This window comes from Eucalyptus grandis, chromosome 8 (assembly GCF_016545825.1).
Source record: "Eucalyptus grandis isolate ANBG69807.140 chromosome 8, ASM1654582v1, whole genome shotgun sequence".
NCBI lineage: Eukaryota > Viridiplantae > Streptophyta > Magnoliopsida > Myrtales > Myrtaceae > Eucalyptus > Eucalyptus grandis.
Window position 1 is genome coordinate 36,390,721 of NC_052619.1, and position 25,319 is coordinate 36,416,039.

The following is a 25,319-nucleotide window of genomic DNA, read 5'->3' on the forward strand; positions in this document are numbered from 1 at the left end:
ATAGTTGGCAAAAATATCCTAAGGTGTGTGTCACTTTTCATTTTTTTTCTTTAGTACTTGTTTCCTTTTTAATGATAATATAATCTCTTTGTAGAGAATCAGTTCTTTTAGAGGGAAGCCCTTCCCTCAACATGTTCAACTAACAATCATATTTGGAAAGGACTATGCCAAAGGAAATCTCATCGAAGACACTTTAGAAGCTCATTTAGCTTTAGACCTCCATAAGGTAAGAATCATCGTGATAAGACTTGGGCCTTTAAGAAGGATAAAAAAGGGCTAAGCAAGTGATAAATGGGCTATTGGATTAATTTATATTCTAGGTACTTTTTGACTCTTTGAAAATGCTAGTGCGAGGATGGAGGATTGTTAGTTGCATTGGTCATACTCAAAATTCAGACAATGATGAGAAAATAATCAATGATGAGTTTCTTTTAAATGTCTCTAAGTAGTAAGTACCGTGGAGAATAATATTATGTTGAAAAATTGTGAAAAATCTTAAGATCATTTATCTCAATTTTGGATTTGAAGTAGATTTATAGGAAGAAATCTATGGAAATGCTTATCTAAGTGACGAGCGATGAGAATGACTTATCATTCTAGGCTAAGATATACAAGCTTATATATCTTTGCTTAGAACAACTTTTGTCTATCTTTAGTGTAATTGTGACTTTTGTGATGGTATTTTTGCTTGGTTAATGGTGTGTGTGTATATATATAGGTTTCTTGTGTAGTTCTTTGTAGTTTTATGGCATTGAACAACATCGAGCAATGTTCTTTTGTATTGTTTGACGTTGTTCAATGCTATAAAACAACAAATAGACTACTTAAGATACCTAATATTTATAGGCACAGTTGACCAAGCTTAAAAATCATCACTTAAGTTGCAATTAAACAAAAGATAGATAAAATTCATTCGAAGCAAATACATACAAGCCACTATACTCTTCTCTATTTCTTGGAGAAGCATTTCCACAATTTCCTTATTATCATGTCTTGAAAATTGATAAAGGAGATGAATGTTCTCAAGATCCCTCGCAATTTTTTGGCATAATTTTATTTAATCCATGTTACTTATACACATATAAAGAAGCTCATCATTGCCCAAATCTTTAGAATGTCCAATGCGATTAGCAATCATTTGCATCCTTCACTAGCTTTTCTTAAGAAAGACCAAAAGTGCCTACATTCTCAACTAATCTAGCAGCCCATTTATCACATGCTTTAAGCTCCCTTTTCCTTGATGGCTCCAAATAATGTTGTCTTAATGATGATGGTGGTGTCAGTTTTGACTCACACCATTAGTTGTCTCATCATCACGATACTCGCCTTGTTGATGGTCTTTAGTCGCATTATCCTCTAAAAGGTTTTCACTGAAAATTCCATTGGTACTGTCCCTTCCAAATGTGGTTGCTAGTCGATCATATTGAGGGAAGGACTTCTTTCACAAAGAAGAAGCATCTTGTTCTCTCTACACTATGTTTTTGTGATCACACCCAAAATCACTTTGAACTTTTAAGTCATGTATCATATTATACAATATTTCCAATTTCTTCATCTTTGACTCAATGTGAGGACTATCCTTGAGGTGGTCCAAATGATCAAAACAAGCTTGGCTTCTACAAATGTGCAATCCTTTAATATATGCTTATGAATTGTGCCTTTCATTGGCAGCATACGTCAATATCATATACATCACACACCGGCTAAATTTGAAAGTTCATCTTCTCTAATATCAATATGCTAAAAACTTCTTCATTATTATCCTTATAAATCTCTAATGAGAGAAAAAGAAATAGAAACATTGGCTTAGAACTAATTGGCGGGTGAGATTATAGCAAAATTTTCGTAGCGTTTCAAACTAACGGAGCTAATCGAAAAGGAAGAGTAATATATGGCATGTTCTCCTCATCATAGGACATACAAATTTTGGCTATTAACACCATTTCAAGTGTAGTGAAATATTTTCAAAATATTAATTATCCAACATGATTATTTTTCACTATTACAAGTTGAAATCCTGATTGACCAAAAAAAAAGTTTAAATCCTGATCAAATAAGCTCATGTTTGTGGTCAGTCATTCTATTAATTTTTTTGATTATTATTTTCCACCTCATACACAAAGGTGGACTAAGCCTGATTACGAGTTCTCATGAGCACAATTACAACTAACAAGAATGCCCCAAGTGGCACATAAGGACCAATGGTTATTACAGCTTAAAGCTTTTCACTGTGCAATCTGCAGAGCACAAGAATGGACATGCATATGATCCTCCAAAAAGCAAATGATCCACATGAAAAAAGCAAACTGCATGAATTTGCAGAGGTGAAGAATGTTCCTCGAAAATGAACAATCAAGGAAGAGATGATCCTTCAATCTCACCACATGACAAGCAGACAAGATCAACAGAAAAATCTCAAGATCTTATTCTATCTTTTATCGGCATCCTATCGCATACGAAAAGTCAAAAGATAATAGAATGCTTTGGTACTAACCCACCTGTGGTCTTTCTAGCCGAAAAAAAAAAAAAAGTCACCTTTGGTCTTACTCATTCTTAGCAAACTCCACGCGCCGCTTACTGTGTAGATTTTGTTTACAGGAGCAGTCCAGATTATCAAGAACATATTATACGCAAACTCCACCTTGTGGCTTGTTAGAGAATGGGTGCATTGAGAAAGAAAAGACAAGAAGCGCAAATTCGCAAGTCCTCAAAGCGTACCAAAAATTAGAAACAAGAAGCAGTGGAAAATGTTGAAATGTTGTTACCTGCGACAGAGGAGTTGGCTGGTGCCGAGGTACTGCCAGAGATGATGATCTAATTAACTCCCCAAGGAAAGAAGTCTATGTAAGGTTTCATTCGTTTCGTGGAAAATAATGTTCAGAAAAATATTTTTAGGATTTTCCGGTATTCGTTTCACAAAAAATGAACTAGTCATGAAAATATCAAATTTTTAATTATTTTTCTTTCTTTATTTTGTTTTTATTTCTGTCTTGATTGGTTGCAGACGACTGGCCACAAGTGAGCCTGGAGCTAGCCAGCCTCGGGCAAGCTCATGGCTCATCAACCTCTAGGGATCTTGCCGCTTACTTGATCAGTGACGAGTTAGGGCTTGAGCTTGCCATTCACCGTGGAATTTGGCAAGCCTCGTGTAAAACGCGCGTGTAGCGCTGGTGATGGCGTCTTTGATTGCAACATCTGCTTGACTCAAGACTTTAAAGGAATGTCAGAATTTGACACTTACAATTAATCAGTATTGCTATGCAACGGGGCAAGCTGTCAACTTAAACAAGTCAGGCGTTTATTTCAGTAAAAATTGTCCCCCACTACTTAAGAGGAATATGGCTCAAGAGCTGAGAGTGCATGTTTTTGACAAGACAGGGAAATACCTAGGTATCCCTACAGAATGGGGACAATCTAAAAAAGAATTATTTGCATGGATACTCACCAGAGTGAATTCAAAGCTGGAGGGTTGGAAGGAAAAATTACTTACCAAAGCAGGAAAGGAGGTTCTGATTAAGAGTGTGGTGCAGGCCATCCCCACCTATGCCATGTCGATCTTCAAGCTACCCTTGTCCATCTGCAGAGCAATAGAAAGGCGAATTGCGTCATTCTGGTGGCAGAAAGGAGACTCAAAGAAAGGAATTCACTGGAAGAATTGGGAAGCTATGAAGACAAGAAAGGATGAAGGAGGGATGGGGTTCAAAGACTTAATTACCTTTAATTGTGCAATGCTGGGTAAACAGGTCTGGCGTCTACACAAGTCCCCGGATGCGTTATGGAGTAAAGTTTTAAAGGGCACATACTTCCCTTATGGAGATATATGGAGTGCACAGAAGGGCCAGCGATCCTCTTGGGGCTGGCAAAGTATCTTGTTGGGCGAGACTCTATGAAATCAGATGTGAAATGGTTAGTTGGGGATGGTAAATCAATCAAAATAAGGGAGGATAAATGGTTATCACAGAGTTAACAAAGGGAATCAGCAAACCCAACAGAACCAACTATGGTTGAAGATTTGATAAACGAAGACACTCGAACTTGGAAACAGACTCTTATTCATCAGTACTTTGAAGAGAAAGTAGCAAGCGAGATTCTAGCTGTTCCCTTGAGTAAAGATCCCAAACCAGACAGTAGAATATGGACAGGAAATTGCAAAGGAGAATTCACGGTGAAAAGCGGATACAACAGATCCCAATCATCGACTATTAGACCAAATTCACAGAAAGCCTCGTGTTCTTACCAGCCCCCACGATCTTTATGGACGCAGATTTGGAGTCTCTCCATCCCATCGAAAATCAGAACCTTCCTCTGGAGCATTTGTCAAAGTGCCATTCCCACAAGGGAGAACCTCTACAAAAAGAAGATCAGCCCAGATCCTTTATGTCCGATATGTCATACGCATATTGAAACCACCGAACATCTCTTCCTATTATGCAGGTGGACTAAAGAGATCTGGAAAAACATCAGGCTACAGGAGACGAATATGTTGAAACAAATCAAAAGGCTAGATCAGTGGCTTTCGGCAGCATTAGTATCACGCAAGGGTTCACCTGAAAGAGAGTTCATCGCAGGGATCCTATGGCAGATCTGGAAGGCTCGAAACGCACGGATCTTCAGAGGAAAAATCCCAAGCCCGACGGACGTCCTCTATCTCGCACAAACCCAGAATTTAGCTTTCAGCAGAGGAAGAAAGAAAAACCTAAATCAGACTACATCCCAACGCTTGCAGGTCTGGACTCCACCGGGAAAAGGTCAATTGAAAGTGAACATCGACGCCTCATGGGTAGGGAGAATACCTGTTCGGTGGCGGAATCGCAAGAGATGAAGGGATCGGTCGTTGATGGCTTTGCGGCGGAGGCTAGGGCTTCATCGTCGGCGGCGAAGCGGAAGCCCTTTTACACGGATTACGCTTTATCTCGAATTGGAAGTCGTCGCACGTGAAGGCACGAAGTGAAGCAGTTCCCCTTACCTGTGAAAGCGACGGTTTAGCGGTGGTGAATTTCGTCATGGGCCGGGCCGAGATCCCATGGAATTTAAGAGAGATAATTCAACGCCGCCGACAAGAGCTCTTGCAGGCCAAAACGTAAAAGTAATCTACTGTCCACGGGAGGCAAATCAAGCTGCGGATTGGCTGGTACGAACTCATTGTGCAAAGAAACTTCCTCCAAATTGGGTTCATATACCCCCTCTATCTCTATGGAATATTTTAGTTTCAGAATGTAACCCATCGTTGTGTTCTAAGACTACTTAAGCTAATGCATCAGTATCTTCTTTGACCAAAAAAAAAAAAAAAAAAAAAACTTGCAATGATTGCTTAACCGAAATAATTGTGAATGGACACCTTGGTAGCTGGTTCGACTAACGTTTTGATTGCGACTACTGTTCCACTCTTCTTATTCTTGCATTCGATTGTTGATTTTAGTCAAACTACTAAGTTGATGTCGACGCTTGTCAACTTGACTAACATCTATTTAAATTCGAATGAGGCGAAAATGGTTGAGTCTAGTGACAAAATTCCACCTCCCCTTCCTGTCATTTTTCTCTCGTTTTCCCTTCTGTGAAGAAGGAACGCGGTCTAGACACGGCTCACTGGTCTTCGTCTTCGCAAGGAGAGCGTCCACCCGGACAAACGTCACTTTCGGACATTAAATTATTTTATCGACGTGGCCAGTTTTCAAACTTCCAAGCTCATACGATATTATTTATCTAATAATAATGACAATGGTAGACATTCTGTACTAAAAGTAATAATTCAAGTGTGATTCATCCGTACTAAAAGTAATGATTCAAAAGTGCTTGAATCACATCATTCCATGGGTTCTAATGTGAAATTGCAGACAGAACCCATAATTATATATGATAAAAAAAAATTGAAGATAGTGAGTAAAAAAGGAGATAAATGATAAAGGTCGAGGAGATATATATATTTCTGTATTCCTTTTAATTTTGACAATAAAAAATAGGCTTAAATTCGAACTCGTCAATGGAATGGGAAGAAATAATAGGACCCAAGCCACACATTTTTACAGATTTTACGTACTTTGATTGATTCCATTTGCCGCATATTCTACTAGAAAATGGCACCATAAAAAGCATGGAGGAGGGGCGTGTCTATGGCGTCTAGCGGGCGCCGTGTCCCAACCGGCAAGTTATCCTAAACGTCGCCGATTCTTTAAGGTTCAGTACGAAGCGTTGTAATTAGTTGTTCTACCATAAAGATCCGTTATCTATAGCATTTTGGGTTTATATAAGATGAAAAAAAAAGTGGTTACAAAGAACTCGTTTATGGAAAATATAATTGCGCTATTTTCACTTTATAATATGTATCAACATTTATGCCTTGTTGATAAATTGGTACCAAAAATATGAAAAAATCACACAAATGATCCCTAAAAGACTTTTGGTAATGTTCGACTTAGTCATCCAATTATATAGAAAAATGTTTATTATTGTTCCTGAACTTGAATTAATAGAATGACAGTATTGAATATTTTCATATAATTTAGGAATTAAGTTGAATATGTACTAAAAGTCTAAAAATTACTCGAACAAATTAAGAACTCACAGATTATATTATATTTTGAACTAAAATTTAAAGATTATATTGAATAAATTAAAAATTTAGGATCATAGGGTCAATGGGGCCAGATTGTCGTTATCCCTGAAATATTTAAGGGACCCCCTAAGGAAGTTGCCTCATCCTTTCCCACGAAATTATTAGGTGTCCGCCACCGTCCAGCGTCCACCTTCTCCTTTCTCCTTTCTCCTTTCTCCTCGCTCTTCTTCTTGTGATGATCTCTGCGGAAACGAACTGCTTCACGTCGCTCCACCGGAAAGTCCAGAGCGATCGCGGTGGCAGGAATCCATGGACCCTGATCTCTACAGAGCCGCGCGGTCCGGGGACGCCTCGTTCCTGGAGGGGATGGACGGCAGCTCCACCCTGCTCTCGCAGGTGACCCCGAAGCAGAGCACCATCCTCCACGTCGCGGCCGAGTTCGGGCGAGCCGACTTCTTCAGAGCAGCCACGAGGCTCTGCCCATCGCTCTTCGACAGGACCAACTCGAAGCAGGAGACCCCGCTTCAGGTGGCGGCCAAAGTGGGTTGCTCCCAGCTGGTTGACTTCGCCGTTGACCACGCCAGGAGGGCGTACGCGGATCTTGAGAGCCAGGACGGGCGCGACGGGGGGCTCAAGAAATTGCTCCGGATGGTCAATTTGGAGGGCGACAACGCGTTGCACTTGGCCGTGCGGAACGGGCATTGCTTTGTGGTGAAGTCGCTGGTGGAGGCCGACGCTGGGCTCTTGGACTGCGTGAACTGCGCTGGGGAATCGCCCTTTTACATCGCCACGGCGAAGGAGCATAGCAAGATCGCCAAGCTGATACTGCGCCACTCCGAGAGTTGCTTGTCTAAAGGCCCTAATGGAATGACTGCTCTGCACGCTGCTCTGTATTATCAGCTCAATGGTAATTCATGTCTCATAACCCACACTTGTTAAAGGCTTTTAGTTTTTTATTGTTCTTGCCACTGGTTTTTCCGTGTCTTTGCTGGCTTTGGAGGAAGAACTTTGCTGGCTCAAGGAACTGGTCAATTCTTTTGTTAATTTGTTAGATTCAAAATTGTAGGTTGTGATTGTCTGATCAGGGTACTAGTGTAAAAGGAAGCCAGTGAAAATCTTCACCTGAGAGTACATTGCATGATGTGCTTATGAATCACTTGGACGAGGAAGTTCTTTGATTAGTGGTGACAGATAAGTGAAATGCCTCAAAAAATGGGAATACTTGGTGGGTGAAATGTGTTTGACAGTTAGATGATGATGAGGTTCGAAATTCAGCTCCTTGAGTACTCTTCATCCTACGATTTTTTTAGCACAGTTAATGGTAGGATGGGAAGTTTATATATCTAGAACAGGAAGCAAGGCTGTCCCTTGAATCCCTTGACTTGATTACTTTTCTGCTGAAAGAAGATTTTTACCGTGCAGTCTTGCAAATATCAAAAGTTAATATCAATTAGCATAACTTGCAGAGAAGGCGACCTCTTGTTTTTGCTTTTAGTTGTGGTAGTTATGGTAAAACCAGTCAACAAAATTGGTTATGTGATAGTCTGTCCGGGGGACTTTAAACAAGTGGGTCGCATTCGACACCCAGTAATAATTTGCCACATTATTTGGTACACCAGCCTGTCATTTTTGTATACTAGCAATGCAAGCTGCAGACATGCTTGTTTGTCTGGAATACTTGCTATATCAGCAAGATTAGTTTAGATGTCTGTTTAGGAAAAGAAAGGACTCCAGTTATTTTTGGAAGTATTCAAGGTTGCAACTTTGCTGTCTGGCCTTTTCATTTGCTTGAGATTTGAATTGGCTGCAATAACAGTACATTGTTGGCTGATTAACTATGAAGGGAGGCTTAGCTAATTGACTTGGTAATGTCTTAATTTAAGTGAAGGTTAATGGAGAGATGCAGAGTCTAGATCCTGGCAATGGAAAAGAGTCTGTCCCTCGGTTCCTTCCTAACTTGTCTGCTGCTGAAGATGTCCCAAGCTGCGGACAAGCCTGTTTGCTTAAGAGTGTAGTTAGATCTAGAAGGTTGAATAGTTTAAAACAAGATTTAACAGGAAAAACTTGTCTAAGCGGCTATAGAAGTTCATAAGCTGTTGTCATTTGATCAGGCATTATGAAGAAGATTGTAAAGGAAAGAGCAGACATGATACAAGAAGGAGATGCCCTCGGCTGGACTCCTCTTCATTATGCTGCTCACTTTGGCAATGTCCACGCAATTAAATTGTTCTTAGAGTACAAAAGTTCAGCAGCTTACATCCCAGGCAAGGATGAAGAATCGGCCCTCCACATTGCGGCATTTGGAGGCCGCACCTCTGTCATGGAAGAGGTCCTAAGATATTGTCCTGACACTTGCGACTTGCTAGACAACAAGGGAAGAACTGCTCTCCATGCTGCTGTTTTAGGAGGGCAAGAGAAGGCCGTTCGGTTCATTTTGGGGCTCCCAAATCTTGTGGGCCTTGTGAACGAGGCAGATGAAGATGGGAACACGCCTTTGCATCTGGCTGCCATGTACAGAAAGTACAGCATCATAGCGATCCTTGCTCGGGACAGCCGAGTAAACATAAAAGCCACGAACAAGAAGAACTTGACGGCCCTTGGCATTTATAGGAAATATCAAGAGGTACGTTATCTTCTTTTTGATATCACCCTCTTGTTGTTACTTAACAAGAAGCTTTGACATGAAGCAAAGGAATCCAGTTTCAGTTTAGGATTAGCTTATACGGACTACACCAGTGTCTTGAATTTTGGTTGAAGATTTCTGCAGCTGATCGACCTTTGAAGCCTAAGGACTTAAATTTGTGCTACGTGCATTCATGCTAAACTACATAGCGACAGATATCTAGTTCATTTCACATGAAAAATTTCTACATTTTCTTAGTTAATAAACGGACCATTTTGACAAGGCAGTGCTTGTATGCATCAAATTAGCTTTCACGCTTATTTTTAACACTATGTGAATAGTATTCAGACTCTATGCTGAAGTGCATATCATGATTACTGTTCCTTGTATGTAGAGTGGTTTTGCAGCTGCAAAGGTTTATTTCATGTTGAAAGAGACCTACGGTGTACAAGACATGCAAGCCTGGGTCGACACCAATGTAAAGAAGATGCTTAATCGAGGACCCGATGAAATAGTCCCGACTGAGAACTTCAGCCACAGAGAGACCTCTTCTCATCAAAAAGGCAACATGCTGGAGATCCACCTCCTCGTGGCGATGCTCATAGCCACAGTCACTTTTGCAGCTGCCTTCACGATGCCCGGCGGCTACCACAATAACGGACCGGACGAGGGGATGGCCAGTCTCACCTCGAATCTGGCTTTCAAAGCATTCGTGATCTTTGATACTATGGCGTTCTGCTGCTCAGTTGCCGCCGTGTACCTCCAGTTCGGGACTTCTGGCGGGGGCTACTATGAGCGAGCCCGGTTTATAAAGGCCGCCATGGTGTTCATCTTCATTGCGATACTCGGGATGGTATTAGCATTCGCATCGGCAATGTATGTAGTGCTGGCCAAGAGCATTGGCCTCGGATTGACAGCTTACTTAACGGCTGGGTGCTTTATTGGGACATTCTTTCTCCGGTGGTTCGTGGATCCATTAGGGAAGCCAGATCTAGGATTACGCCCATTGAAGAAGTATCTACGGAACTTGCTCTTCCGGTACGGAATAATCTAATCAGCACGCGTGTAATCCATGTTACACTTCTTAGTCTGTAATTATCTTTGCTAGGATGATATGAATTGTGTAAACTATTGTTGGAATATGCAAACAAATGTGCCTTATTCTTTTGATATTTAGCATACCACGTTATGTGTATAAAAAGAGAAACGGAAATATGAATGTACGTTCTACCCTTGTATGCCAAGATGCAACATTTGATCTGCAAAGGATACAATGGGCATGCACAAAGTGAGAGAGCGGATTATAAGTAGGCAATTTACGGCTCAAATATGGGAAAAAAAAAGGTCCGAAATTTTGGGCTAATGGTAATTTAAGAGAGAGAAGTTTGAATGTACGTTATTACCCTTCTATTCAGTGTCGAAATAATTCATTTCATATTTGGAAAAAATCTTTTAGGACACATTTGCTACAGAATATAGACTCCGGTCGATTTAGGGAAGTGTAGAAAAATTGATTTTTGACTTTTTGAAAAGCTTGTCGAGCAAGGATGGGGTGACCGCTACCATCTCCTGTTTCCGTTTTCCGCCCGGCGTGGCCAAAGATCTGGTCAATCCTCGTCTTGTTGTGTGCTAAGCAAGCGTCTTGACTTAGTTTTATTCTTGAGCAAGCTTCTTGACTTAGTATTACACTTGACTTGTTATATAAGCCTTTGGCAGCAGGAGATTGAAAAGCAAAGAAACAGATCTTTCACTCAAAACCTGCCCAATGAAGAGACTTCTTGCCGAAACAAGCCGAAGCTTGGGCTTTGCTGTGGCCCAAAGCTTCACCGAGGATATCCTCATCGAGATACTCTCGAGGCTACCGGTCAAGTCCTTGGTGCGATTCAAATGTGTAAGCAAGAGATGGCGGTCTCTAATTTCTGAACCTCACTTCGCCAAATTGCACCTGCAAAGGCTCATCTTGGAGAATATAACCCCTAGCCAGAAAATCATCAAAAGCAACCCGCTCCAAACCATAGACTATGAAGCACTCGACAACGATGAGGTCAATAATCATGTGGTGGTGGAGTCTCATGACTTGGGAAAGGATGAACCGTGGGGGCTCGCAGGTTCGTGCAATGGCTTGGTGAGTTTGGCTGTCAACGATGGATTTCTCGTGTATAACCCAACCACCAAGGAGTCCAGGAAGTTGCCAGGTTCTGATTTAGTTGCAGAACACGAGTTCTTCCACGGATTTGGTTACAGCTCCACAACTGATGACTATAAAGTAGTACATGGAGCTTTCTCTAAAGCAAATGATGGCTCTAAGGAATGTGTATTGGAGATATTTTCGCTCCGATCTGGTTCCTGGAGAAGGGTTCCTAGCAAAGATGTTCCCAAGTTGAGTGGACCCGGAATCTATCTTAACGGGTCTGTTCATTGGATCGTGAACCATGGAAATGGAAGTAGGATAGAGCAAGCGATCATTCCATTTGGTTTGGCCACAGAAACATTTGAAGAGGCAATTCCAATCCCCAAAGTCGAAGGTATAGTTTATGAGGGTCTGGGGATTCACAGGGGACGCCTATTTGCGTACGATGTCACTTGGAGACTTTGTTTCGAGGCTTGGATCATGAATGAATATGGGAAAGGGGAATCCTGGACAAGATTGTTCAGTGTCCCGACCGATGGTTTACCTGCCTGTCAATTTTATACGATCCCGATAGCCTTCACCCAGAGCAAAAAAATTGTTTTCCAGATTGATGTGTCGGAGATGATTTTGTTCAATCCGGAGGATGGTACTTACAAGAATTACCCCATTGAAGAGGATGATAATGTTGAGTCTGCTATATATGTGGAAACTCTTGTTTCACCCCACGTTGGCCATGAGCCATGAGGGTACAAGCTTTGCGTGTGCTGGTTTAGCAAATTCTGTTTATTACACATAATGCCCCTGAAGAGTTCTTACAGTCATGTATCTTTCTGGTTCGCGAGTTGTTGTAATTAAATTTGATTTCACTGTCTCTAATCCCTTCACTCCAACCCATGAATGTTTAAGGGTATGCGGAAAGATCTAATAGCTAGATGAATGTGAAGGTAACTGATTATCTTCATCTCCTGCAGATTTTACACCAAGCATGCTGCATTGCCTTAGGTACGTTTGAAACTTTTATGTTTTCACTCCTTTTGATCTGCTGCAGATATCCTCTACATGTAAAGAATAAAAGAAGAGGGACACAACATTTCCCTTCATACCTTTAGAGCGGTGATCTTACATACGAAAATATATATTCCACAAAGATGAGAGAACAACCAACAGCCCTTTCCCAACTGCGAGTTCCAATCTATCTAATTACTCAAAATGAGATTCTACATTCTATTTGCTAGCATTAACACAACATTCTGAAGAGAATGTCATCAAGAAGAAGAAGAAAAAGCAGAAGAAGAAACGGTCATCCAGTTGAGATCACATCAATCTATCTTATAAGTCCAGTACATTGTTTTGGTACGTGACAGGCCAAATTACAGGCAGAACAATACAATACTAAGCCATCATCCTACATCTCTTTTTGAACCATTTTTGCATCGAGCGATTCTATTGAGAACAGGAAAGAACAATGATCTGATGTCATAGACCTAGACAAATCAAACTATGAACGGTAAATAGTGCTGTTCTGACAAAAATCTGAATCGGGCAAACTTTAGACTTCGATTTCGATCCTAAGACAGAATTTGTATCAAACATGGGTGACACCACAAACAATAATGCTGGTGTCTCTATAGCAAATAATCTCTGTGGCTATGTTTGGAAACCAGGATAAAAGATAGGATGCGATAATTGTTATCCTTTTTGGTGTTTTGGTTACTGTCCATAACAGAATAAGATCGGCTAAAATAAGGATGTAATCCGGATGAAAAGATCCCGTGTGGAGTGTGGGATAAAGGTTCTTACGTCTTGCCATCAAAGCTCCTTCCTGAGAAGCCCTAACCTCTCCTCCTTCTCTTCTCCTTTTCCAGAGCTCTTTTCTTCGGCTACAATCAGACAGAGGCGAGGCAGCGTGCTTCGGCATCGCTCATAGGTAACGACAACCCTGTCGTCAGCGCTACGTGCACGTTTTACTGATGTATTTTTTATTGTTTTACCTCTTTCGTACAAACTTCTTTTTTCCTTAAAGAGATTGTTAGATCGTCATCTGCTCTGCTCCGACCTCTGTCGCGGGTAACAACTGACGTTTTTCACTGCTTATCGTTGCTTATTTTTTGCACGACTTTTAAGGTTTAAGAATTTTTGCTCGGCTTTTATTTTTCTCAATGCCCCTTTATCTGACAAGCCGCAAGGTGGAGTGTGCGTCGAATATGTCGAACTACTGCTGGAAGCAAAATTTACTCGGTAAGAATCAGTAGACCAAAGTTGGCTTCGTCTGATCTGCTTCGGTTTCCACTGAAGTTATCAAATCATTGTTCTATCTCCCAACAGAATGATGTATTGAAATTTATCTGTTGATCCTGTTTGCTTTTTATGTGGTGTTGCTGCTGAATCGGTCGTTCATCTCTTCATTGAATGTACTTTTGCGATGACCATATCGGTGTCCATTTGACTCTGAAACTAAGTGTGATGTTAGGTATGGAATGCACAACGAGACGTGGACATCTTTCAGCCGTAATATTTGTTGGTAATTATTTATCACTTGGGGCATTTTGCTCATGAGAGCTTGTAAGCAGGTTTAGTCACCGGTTTTGCGGATTTGGGGAAATAAATACTTACTTATCAAAAGAAATTAAAAAGATAACTCATTCGAAACACGAGTTTATTTGCTGAGAATTTTAACTCGTGAACTTTCTCGTTGAAGCAGAAATAATCATGTTAGATAACCAAATATTTTGAAAATATTTCATTGAACTTGAAATGGTGGTAGGGACTAATATTTGTATATTTATATAATGAGGAGAGCGTGCTATATTTTCCTCTTTTTTTTTCTTCAGTTAGCTCCGTAATTTTGAAAGGTTTGTACTGTGGGGTTTTAAATGATTTTGTTAGTATCTCACTTGACAATTTGTTCTTGCATATTGTTTATGTTCTTTTTCCTCATTATATACAGCTCACAATGATAGCAAAGAAATTAACATACTGATATTTAAGGAGAAGAACCTGCAGATGTTGCTTATGTGTATGATGTATACGATTATGGTGTGAACTATTGCTAGAAGGCAATGCCTTAAGCATATATTGAAGGATCACACCATTTCTAGAAGATAAGTTAATTTAGATCATTTTGACCACCTCAAGGGTCCCGCATATAGTCAAAGATGAATAACTTGTTGTATAATATGTTATGTGACTTCAAAGATTAAAGTGGTATTGGGTGGGATAACAAAATGCATAGTGTTGTTATTCACTTAGAGGATAGTTGGCAAAAATATCATAAGGTGTGTGTCACTTCTCATTTTTTTCTTTAGGACTTGTTTCCTTTTTAATGATAATGTAATCTCTTTGTACAGAATCAGTTCTTTTAGAGGGAAGTCCTTCCCTCAACATGTTCAACTAACAATCATATTTGGAAAGGACTATGCCAAAAGAAATTTCATTGAAGACATTTTAGAAGCTCATTTAGCTTTAGACCTCCATAAGGTAAGAATCATCATGATAAGACTTACCACCACCACCATCTTTTAGACGCAGTGACTTGGGCCTTCAAGAAGGATAAAAAAGGGCTAAAACAAGTGATAAATAGGCTATTGGATTAGTTTAGATTCTACGTATTTTTTTACTCTTTCTTTGAAAATGCTAGTGCGAGGATGAAGGATTGTTAGTTGCATTGGTCATACTAAAAATTCAGACAATGATGAGAAAATAATCAATGATGAGTTTCTTTTAAATGTCTGTAAGTAGTAATACCATGGAGAATAATATTATGTTGAAAAATTGTGAAGAATCTTAAGATCATTCATCTCAATTTTGGATTTGAAGTAGATTTATAGGAAGAAATCTATGGAAATGCTTATCTAAGAGACGAGCAATGAGAATGACTTATCATTCTAGGCTAAGATATACGGGCTTATATATCTTTGCTTAGGACAACTTTTGTCTATCTTTAGTGTAATTGTGACTTTTGTGGTGGTATTTTTTCTTGGTTAATGGTGTGTATATATATATAGGTCTCTTGTGTAGTCCTTTGTAGTTTTATGGCATTGAACAACATTGAGCAATGTTCTTTTGTATTGTTCGACGTTGTTCAATGCTATAAAACAACAAATAGACTACTTAAGTTACCTAATATTTATAGGCACAGTTGACCAAGCTTAAAAATCATCACTTAAGTTGCAATTAAACAAAAGATAGATAAAATTCATTCGAAGCAAATACACACAAGCCACTATTCTCTTCTCTATTTCTTGGAGAAGCATTTCCACAATTTCCTTATTATCATGTCTTGAAAATTGATAAAGGAGATGAATGTTCTCAAGATCCCTCGCAATTTTTTGGCATAATTTTATTTAATCCATGTTACTTATACACATATAAAGAAGCTCATCATTCCCCAAATCTTTAGAATGTCCAATGCGATTAGCAATCATTTGCATCCTTCACTAGCTTTTTTTAAGAAAGACCAAAAGTGCCTACATTCTTAACTAATCTAGCAGCCCATTTATCACATGCTTTAGCTCCCTTTTCCTTGAAGGCTCCAAATAATGTTGTCTTAATGATGATGGTGGTGTAAGTTTTGACTTACACCATTAGTTGTCTCATCATCATGATACTCACCTTGTTGATGGTCTTTAGTCGCATTATCCTCTAAAAGGTTTTCACTGAAAATTCCATTGGTACTGTCCTTCCAAATTTGGTTGCTAGTCGATCAGGACTTCTTTCACAAAGAAGAAGCATCTTCTTTCATAAAGAAGAAGTGCATCTTGTTCTTTACCAAAAAAAAAAAACTTTGCAATATTGTTCCAACTTTTGAATGATCCCACCCAAAACCACTTTGAACTTTTAAGTCATGTACAATATGATACAATATTTCCAATTTCTTCATCTTTGACTCAATGTGAGGACTATCCTTGAGGTGGTCCAAATGATCAAAACAAGCTTGGCTTCTGCATATGTGCGATCCTTTAATATATGCTTATGATTTGTGCCTTTCAGTGGTAGCATACGTCAATATCATATACATCATACACCGGCTAAATTTGGAGGTTCATCTTCTCTAATATCAATATACTGAAAACTTCTTCAATATTATCATTATAAATCTCTAATGAGAGAAAAAAAAAATAGAAACATTGGCTTAGAACTAATCCGCGGGTGAGATTATAGCAAAATTTCCAAAACACAAAGTGCAGCGTTTCAAACTAACGGAGCTAATTGAAAAGGAAGAGTAATATATGGCATGTTTTCGTCATCATAGAACATACAAATTTTGGCTATTAATACCATTTCAAGTCTAGTGAAATATTTTCAAAATATTAATTATCCAATATGATTATTTTTCACTATTACAAGTTTAAATCCTGATCAAATAAACTCATGTTTGTGGTGAGTCATTCTATTAATTTTTCTGATTAGTATTTTCCTCCTCATACACAAAGGTGGACTAAGCCTGGTTACGAGTTCTCATGAGCACAATTACAACTAACAAGAATGCCCCAAGTGGCACATAAGGACCAATGGTTATTACAGCTTAAAGCCTTTCACTGTGCAATCTGCAGAGTAGAAGAATGGACATGCACATGATCCTCCAAAAAGCAAATGATCCACATGAAAAGCAAACTGCATAAATTTTTCAGAGGTGAAGAATGTTCCTCGAAAATGAACAATCAAGGAAGAGATGATCCTTCAATCTCACCACATGACAAGCAGACAAGATCAACAGAAAATCTCAAGATCTCATTCTATCTTTTATCAGCATCCTATCGCATACGAAAAGTTAAAAGATAATAGAATGCTTTGGTACTAACCCACCTGTGGTCTTTCTAGCCAAAAAGAGAAAAAGCTACCTTTGGTCTTACTGATTCTTAGCAAACTCCACGCGCCACTTACTGTGTGAATTTTGTTTACAGGAGCAGTCTAGATTATCAAGAACATATTATACGCAAACTCCACCTTGTGGCTTGTTAGAGAATGGGTGCATTGAGAAAGAAAAGACAAGAAGCGCAAATTCGCCACACCTCAAAGCGTACCAAAATTAGAAACAAGAAGCAGTGGAAAATGTTGAAATGTTGTTACCTGCGACAGAGGAGTTGGCCGGTGCAGAGGTACCGCCAGAGACGATGATCTAACGAACTCCCCAAGGAAAGAAGTCTGTGTAAGATTTCGTTCATTTTGTGGAAAATAATGTTCAAGAAAATGTTTTTAGGATTTTTCGGTATTCGTTTCACGAAAAATAAACTAGTCAGGGAAAACATCAAATTTTTAATTATTTTCTTTTTTTATTTTGTTTTTACTTCTATCTTGACTGGTCGTCGACGACTGGCCACAAGTGAGCCTTGAGCTAGTCAGCCTTGGGCAAGCTCAAGGCTCATCGACCTCTAGGGATCTTGCCGCTCACTTGATTGGTGGTGAGTTAGGGCTTGAGTTTGCCATTCACCGTGGAATTTGGCAAGCCTTGAGCTCATTGCTCACCTTGGAATTTGCAAGCCTCGAGCTCCCAGGGTGAGCTTGAGATCGTCTTTAGCTGGTCACTGGTTGTTGTCATAGTTGGCAATCAATTGAAGAAGAAAAAGATAAAAAGAAAGAAAAGAAAAAGAAAAAAAAATAATTTATAATTTTTTTAAAAAAAAATTAAAAAAAAAATAAAAAATAAAAAAAAAAAAATTAAAAAAGAATTATGTGAAAAAAAGATTTTTCTTGTAACAGTGAAAAATATTTTCCGCTTCATTTTCATATTTCAGTTAAATAACAAAAAATAATTATATTAAAAAATATTTTTATAAATTTCATATTTTTCACGAAGAAAGTCTAAATGAAAAAGTAAAGCATTAGTAAAACGCGCGTGTAGAGCTGGTGATGGCGTCTTTGATTGCAACATCTGCTTGACTCAACTTGCAATGATTGCTTAACCGAAATAATTGTCAATGGACACCTTGGTAGCTGGTTCGACTAAGATTTTGATTGCGACTACTGTTCCACTCTTCTTATTCTTGCATTCGATTATTAATTTTAGTCAAACTACTAAGTTGATGTCGACGCTTGTCAACTTGACTAACATCTATGTTTGAAATTTTCCTATTCGATCTACTTAATTTTATGATTTTTTTTTATTTTTTTAACGCTAAATTTGACCATCAATTGTATTCATAATCAATATCAAATTACATATGTCCGTCAGCATCTACTCTTCCCTCGTTGACGCTTAACATGTTGTATTGCTCAATCGATACTCCCAGTCAGCATTTTGATTAATCAGTATAGTTGGATTTTAGAGACTTCTATTTGTCCCAATGGTCTCAGCATTTTCTCTTCACTATTGGCTCGAGTTATTATCACATTTGAAATCGCAGTCAATATGTCAATATGCTTATTAACTTTAGATCTTGAAATCAAAATCGACGTTTTGACAAAATTCGAATGAGGCGAAAATTGTTGAGTCTAGTGACAAAATTCCACCTCCCCTTCCTATCATTTTCTCTTGTTTTCCCTTCTGTGAAGAAGGAACGCGGTCTAGACACGGCTCACTGGTCTTCGCAAGGAGAGCATCCACCCGGACAACGTCACTTTCGGACATTAAATTATTTTATCGAGGTGGCCAGTTTTCAAACTTCCAAGCTCATACGACATTATTTATCTAATAATAATGATAATGGTAGACATTCTGTACTAAAAGTAATGATTCAGGTGTGATTCATCTGTACTAAAAGTAATGATTCAAAAGTGCTTGAATCACATCATTCCATGGGTTCTAATGGGAAATTGCAGACAGAACCCATAATTATATATGATAAAAAAAAAAAAAAATTGTAAAAAAGATAAAGTGAGCAAAAAAAAAAAAAAAAGGAAATAAAGATAAATGATAAAACTGTATTCCTTTTAATTTTGACAATAAAAAATAGGGACTTGTCAATGGAATGCGAAGAAATATAGGACCCAAGCCACACATTTTTACAAATTTTACCTACTTCGATTGATTCCATTTGCCGCATTTTCTACTAGAAAATGGCACCATAAAAAGCATGGAGGAGGGGCGTGTCTATGGCGTCTAGCGGGCGCCGTGTCCCAACTGGCAAGTTATCCTAAACGTCGCCGATTCTTTAGGGTTCAGTACGAAGCATTGTAATTAGTGTTCTACCATAAAGATCCATTATCTATAGCATTTTGGGTTTATATACGATGAAAAAAAAAGTGGTTAAAAAGAACTCGTTTATGTAAAATATAGTTGTGCTATTTTCACTTTATAATATGTATCGATATTTATGTCTTGTTGATAAATTGGTACCTAAAATATGGAAAAATGACACAAATGGTTCCTAAAGGAAAGACTTTTGATAATGTTCGACTTAGTCCTCAAACTATATATAAAAATGTTCATTATTGTTCTTGAACTTGAATTAATAGAATGACAACATTGAATATTTTCATATAATTTAGAAATTAAGTTGAATATATACTAAAAGTCGAGAAATCACTTGAACAAGTTAAGAATTTATGTATTACATTGTATTTTGAACTAAAATTCAAGAATTATATCGAATAAATTAATGGGATAAGTACATTAGAAGTCTAAAATTTATCATAAAAATGCAATTGATAACTAAAATTTTCAAAATGTGCAATTAAGTCCTAAAACTTATCACGAAAGTTTAATTAACTCCTAAAATTTTTAAAAGGTTCAATAAAGTCCTAAAACTTGTTTCGAAAATGTAATCGAGTCTAAAACTTTCAAAAAATACAATTAATGAAATGACTTAGATTAAACCATTTTGATAAATTTTAGGATTTAATTGCACTTTTTAAAAATTTTAGAATTTAATTGTACGTTAGGATAAATTTTAGGACTTCTAATCCACTTCTAAAACCCTAAATTAATTCAGCATAATATTGGCTCTATTGAGCCAGATTGTCGTTATCCCCTGAAATATTTAAGGGACCCCCTCAGGAAGTTGCCTCTTCTTTTCCCAAGAAATTCTTAGGAGTCCGCCACCGTCCAGCGTCCACTTTCTCCTCGCTCTTCTTCTTGATCACCTCTGCGGAAACGAACTGCTTCACGTCGCTCCTCCGGAAAGTCCAGAGCGGCGGCGGTGGCAGGAATCCATGGACCCTGATCTCTACAGAGCCGCGCGGTCCGGGGAGGCCTCGTTCCTGGAGGGGATGGACGGCAGCTCCACCCTGCTCTCCCAGGTGACCCCGAAGCAGAGCACCATCCTCCACGTCGCGGCCGAGTTCGGGCGAGCCGACTTCTTCAGAGCAGCCACGAGGCTCTGCCCATCGCTCTTCGACAGGACCAACTCGAAGCAGGAGACCCCGCTTCAGGTGGCGGCCAGAGTGGGTTGCTCCCAGCTGGTTGACTTCGCCGTTGACCACGCCAGGGGGGCGTACGCGGATCTTGAGAGCCAGGACGGGCGCGATGGGGGGCTCAAGAAATTGCTCGGGATGGTCAATTTGGAGGGCGACAACGCGTTGCACTTGGCCGTGCGGAACGGGCATGACTCAGTGGTGAAGTTGCTTGTGGAGGCTGACCCTGGGCTCTTGGACTGCGTGAACTGCGCCGGGGAATCGCCCTTTTACATCGCCACGGAGAAGGGGCATGGGGAGATCGCCGAGCTGATTCTAAGCTACCCCGAGAGTTGCTTGTCTAAAGGCACCAACGGGATGACTGCTCTGCATGCTGCTCTGTATTATCAGCTCAATGGTAATTCATGTCTTATACCCCACACTTGTTACAGGCTTTTAGTTTTTATTGTTCTTGCTATTGGCTTTTCTGTGCATCTTCGGTGGCTGTGGAGGAAGAACTTTGCTGGCTCGAGGAACTGGTCAATCCTTTTGTTAATTTGATAGATTCAAAATTGTAGGTTGTGATTGTCTGATCAGGATAGTAGTGTAAAAGGAATCCAGTGAAAATCTTCACTTGAGAATACATTGCATGATGTGCTTATGAATCACCTGGACGAGGAAGTTCTTTGACCAGGGGTGACGGACAAGTGAAATGCCTAAAAAAAGGGAATTTTTGGTGGGTGAAATGTGTTCGACAGATGATGATGCGGTTCGAAAATTTGGCTCCTTGAGTCTATGATGAGATATATTCTACGATTCGTCCTACAATTTTTTAAGCACAGTTAATGGTAGGATGAGAAGTTTATATATCTAGAACAGGAAGCACGGCTGTCCCTTGAATTACTTGACTTGATTACTTCTCTGCTGAAAGGAGATTTCACAGTGCAGTCATGCAAATATCAAAAGTTAATATCAATTAGCATAACTTGCAGAGAAGGCGACCTCTTGTTTTTGTTTTTAGTAATGGTACTTATGGTAAAACCAGTCAACAAAATTGGTTATGTGATAGTCTGTCCTAGGGACTTTAAACAAGTGGGTCGCATTTGACACCTGGTAAAATTTTGCCACATTATTTGGTACACCAGCCTGTCATGTTTATATACTAGCAATGCGAGCTGCAGACATGCTTGTTTGTCTATAATACTTGCTATATCTGCAAGATTAGTCCAGATGTTTGTTTAGGAATAGAAAGGACTCCAGTTATTTTTGGAAGTATTCAAGGTTGCAACTTTGCTGTCCGGCCTTTTCATTTGCTTGAGATTTGCTTTGGCTGCAATAACAGTAAGTTGTCCGCTGATAACTATGAATGGAGGCTTAGCTAATTGACTCGGTAATGTCTTAATTTAAGTGAAGGTTAATAGAGAGATGCAGAGTCTAGATCTTGGCAATGGAAAAGAGTCTGTCCCTCGGTTCCTCCCTAACTTGTCTGCTGCTGAAGATGTCCCAAGCTGCGGACAATCCTGTTTGCTTGAGATTCTAGTTAGATCTAGAAGGTTGAATAGTTTAATAAAACAAGATTTAACAGGCAAAACTTGTCTAAGTGGCTATAGAAGTTCATAAGCTGTTGTCATTTGATCAGACATTATGAAGAAGATTGTAAAGAAAAGAGCGGACATGATACGAGAAGGAGATGCCCTCGGCTGGACTCCTCTACATTATGCTGCTCACTTTGGCAATGTCCACGCAATTAAATTGTTCTTAAAGCGCAAAAGTTCAGCAGCTTACATCCCAGGCAAGGATGGGGAATCGGCCCTCCATATTGCGGCATTTGGAGGCCGCACTTCCGTCATGGAAGAGGTCCTAAATAATTGTCCTGACACTTGCGACTTGCTAGACAACAAGGGAAGAACTGCTCTCCATGCTGCTGTTTTAGGAGGGCAAGAGAAGGCCGTTCGGTTCATTTTGGGGCTCCCAAATCTTGTGGGCCTTGTGAATGAAGCAGACGAAGATGGGAACACGCCTTTGCATCTGGCTGCCATGTACAAAAAGTACAGCATCATAGCGATCCTTGCTCGGGACAGCCGAGTAGACATAAAAGCCACGAACAAGAAGAACTTGACGGCCCTTGGCATTTATAGAAAATATCAAGAGGTACGTTATCTTCCTTTTGGCACCTCCCTCTTGTTGTTACTTAACAAGAAGCTTTGACATGAAGCAAAGGAATCCAGTTTCAGTTTAGGATTAGCTTATATGGACTACACCAGTGTCTTGAATGTTGGTTGAAGATGCCTGCAGCTGATCGACCATTGAAGCCTAAGGACTTAAATTTGTGCTAAGTGCATTCATGCTAAACTACATAGCGATAGATATCTAGTTCATCGTCACATGAAAACTTTCTACATTTTCTTAGTTAATAAACAGACCATTTTGACAAGGCAGTGCTTGTATGCATCAAATTAGCTTTCATGCTTATTTTTAACACTATGTGAATAGTATTCAGAATCTATGTGCATATCATGATTACTGTTCCTTGTATGTAGAGTGGTTTTGCAGCTGCAAAGGTTTATTTCATGTTGAAAGAGACCTACGGTGTACAAGACATGCAAGCCTGGGTCGACACGAATGTAAAGAAGATGCTTAATCGAGGACCCAATGAAATAGTCCCGACTGAGAACTTCAGCCACAGAGAGACCTCTTCTCATGAAAAAGGCAACATGCTGGAGATCCACCTCCTCGTGGCGATGCTCATAGCCACAGTCACTTTTGCGGCTGCCTTCACAATGCCCGGTGGCTACCACAATGATGGACCGGACGAGGGGATGGCCAGTCTTACCTCAAATTTGGCTTTCAAGGCATTCGTGATCTTTGATACTATGGCGTTCTGCTGCTCAGTTGCTGCCGTGTACCTCCAGTTTGGGACTTCTGGCGGGGGCTACTACGAGCGAGCCCGGTTTATAAAGTCCGCCATGTTGTTCATCTTCATTGCGATAGTCGGGATGGTATTAGCATTTGCATCGGCAATGTACGTAGTGCTGGCCAAGAGCATCGGCCTCGGATTGACAGCTTACATAACGGCTGGGTGCTTTATTGGGACATTCTTTCTCCGGTGGTTTGTGGATCCATTAGGGAAGCCAGATCTAGGATCACGCCCATTGAAGAAGTATCTGCGGAACTTGCTCTTCCGGTACGGAATAATCTAATCAGCACGCGTGTAATCCATGTTACACTTCTTAGTCTGTAATTATCTTTGCTAGGATGATATGAATTGTGTAAACTATTGTTGGAATATGCAAACAAATGTCCCTTATTCTTTTGATATTTAGCATACCACGTTATGTGTATAAAAAGAGAAACGGAAATATGAATGCACGTTACTACCCTTCTATGCCAAGATGCAACATTTGATCTGCAAAGGATACAATGGGCATGCACAAAGTGAGAGAGCGGATTATAAGTAGGAAATTTACGGCTCAAATATGGGAAAAAGAAAAGGTCCGAAATCTTGGGCTGATGGTAATTTAAGAGAGAGAAGTTTGAATGTACGTTATTACCCTCCTATTCAGCGTCGAAATAATTCATTTCATAGTTGGAAAAAATCTTGTAGGACACGTTTGCTACAGAATATAGACTCCGGTCGATTTAGGGAAGTGTAGAAAAATTGATTTTTGACTTTTTGAAAAGCTTGTCGAGCAGGGATGGGTGACCGCTACCATCTCCTGTTTCCGTTTTCCGCCCGGCGTGGCCAAAGATCTGGTCAATCCTCATCTTGTTGTGTGCTAAGCAAGTGTCACGGTCCGTGAATCCTCCCGTACTCGTGACACTTGTGAGTGGCGCTTGGGATTATTTGGTGAAGAGTGTGAGGCAGAAGGGTAGTACACAACTGGTCCGCGTTAGGACAGTCGGTGCTAGGAGTTATGGGATAGAAGGGGTCCGCGTCAGGACGGTTGGTGCTAGGAGTTCTGGGATAGAAGGATTACATCACTTCACTTAGGAGCTCTGAAGACGGGGTAGGCTTCCCGTGCACAAACTGGTCGGGAGCTGATGCCGCTCTTCTGACAAGGCCATGGCAGGCCGAAACTAGTTGTTGTGCCTAAAGAGAACTTATGCCTTACTCGATGGACTAGACTCCCGAGCGAAGCTGGGCGTGGTAGGATCTCGTACGAAGAATCATTCACCGTATCGCTCGTGGAACAGCTAAAGAAGGAAGGCTGTCTTGGCGAATTCCGCTTGCTAGGTGCCCGCGGGTCGTTCCGAGGCAAATGAAACTCTCAGCCCATGACAAGTGGTATCAGAGCAGGAATCCCTCTAGTAAGCAAGTGAGCAAGTCGAAGAATCGGACTCCTCGCTCAAGTGCGAGTCAAGCAGATAAGTCCTAGTTGATGGGTGCTAGGACGAGTCGGCTTCTCGTCGAGCGGAATGCGAGTTAGAGAAGAACCGAACCCTTGCTGAATGGGGATAACGTTCCTGGATCGATCGGTGAATTCGAAGAAGAGGTCTACTATCACGTTTTCAACAAGAAAAGAACCTCCATTGGTTTGCTGGGGTTAAGATGCTAGGCTAAAGGGTGTTGCCAAAAAGGGTGGCGAAAAATTGCCAAAAGATGCGGTTGAGATCAAAAAAATGCCACACTTGCCAATGGTTAAAAAGCGCAGGTGACTAAAGGCCACTTGTGAGTGGCGCGGCTGAGATCAAAAGAGGCCACCAATGGAGCAACGCAAGGCACAAACCGGGTCGGGAGCGAT

At 40.1% G+C, this 25,319-nt stretch overlaps 3 protein-coding genes and 1 long non-coding RNA gene across 4 annotated transcripts; 3 read left to right on the plus strand and 1 right to left on the minus strand.

Annotated features, from left to right (window-relative positions):
• Positions 1-3,302: 3,302 nt before the first annotated feature.
• Positions 3,303-4,677, minus strand: LOC104414292. The gene is made up of 4 exons (XR_005545620.1): positions 4,548-4,677; positions 4,238-4,347; positions 3,716-3,884; positions 3,303-3,577 (listed from the first exon to the last, which is right to left on the minus strand). It is a non-coding gene; the product is annotated as an uncharacterized LOC104414292 (long non-coding RNA).
• Positions 4,678-6,712: 2,035 nt separating this feature from the next.
• On the plus strand, positions 6,713-10,411 carry LOC104414294 (ankyrin repeat-containing protein At5g02620). The gene is made up of 3 exons (XM_010025362.3): positions 6,713-7,460; positions 8,665-9,176; positions 9,571-10,411. The coding sequence occupies exons 1-3, from the start codon at positions 6,863-6,865 to the stop codon at positions 10,228-10,230; spliced, it is 1,770 nt and encodes a 589-aa protein (XP_010023664.2). The 5' UTR covers positions 6,713-6,862; the 3' UTR covers positions 10,231-10,411.
• A 502-nt stretch (positions 10,412-10,913) lies between these two features.
• Positions 10,914-12,051, plus strand: LOC104417073 (F-box/kelch-repeat protein At3g06240). Its single transcript, XM_010028396.2, has one exon. The coding sequence runs from the start codon at positions 10,942-10,944 to the stop codon at positions 12,049-12,051; it is 1,110 nt and encodes a 369-aa protein (XP_010026698.2). The 5' UTR covers positions 10,914-10,941.
• An 8,230-nt stretch (positions 12,052-20,281) lies between these two features.
• LOC104414295 (protein ACCELERATED CELL DEATH 6) lies at positions 20,282-23,895 on the plus strand. Its single transcript, XM_010025363.3, has 3 exons — positions 20,282-20,995; positions 22,217-22,728; positions 23,118-23,895. The coding sequence occupies exons 1-3, from the start codon at positions 20,398-20,400 to the stop codon at positions 23,775-23,777; spliced, it is 1,770 nt and encodes a 589-aa protein (XP_010023665.2). The 5' UTR covers positions 20,282-20,397; the 3' UTR covers positions 23,778-23,895.
• Positions 23,896-25,319: the final 1,424 nt, after the last annotated feature.

Coding starts and splice junctions, on each gene's coding strand:
- LOC104414294 (XM_010025362.3), top strand. CDS start 6,863: ATGGACCCTGATCTCTACAGAGCCGCGCGGTCCGGGGACGCCTCGTTC. Junction 7,461..8,664: donor TCTGTATTATCAGCTCAATG/GTAATTCATGTC, acceptor TCATTTGATCAG/GCATTATGAAGAAGATTGTA. Junction 9,177..9,570: donor TTTATAGGAAATATCAAGAG/GTACGTTATCTT, acceptor CCTTGTATGTAG/AGTGGTTTTGCAGCTGCAAA.
- LOC104417073 (XM_010028396.2), top strand. CDS start 10,942: ATGAAGAGACTTCTTGCCGAAACAAGCCGAAGCTTGGGCTTTGCTGTG.
- LOC104414295 (XM_010025363.3), top strand. CDS start 20,398: ATGGACCCTGATCTCTACAGAGCCGCGCGGTCCGGGGAGGCCTCGTTC. Junction 20,996..22,216: donor TCTGTATTATCAGCTCAATG/GTAATTCATGTC, acceptor TCATTTGATCAG/ACATTATGAAGAAGATTGTA. Junction 22,729..23,117: donor TTTATAGAAAATATCAAGAG/GTACGTTATCTT, acceptor CCTTGTATGTAG/AGTGGTTTTGCAGCTGCAAA.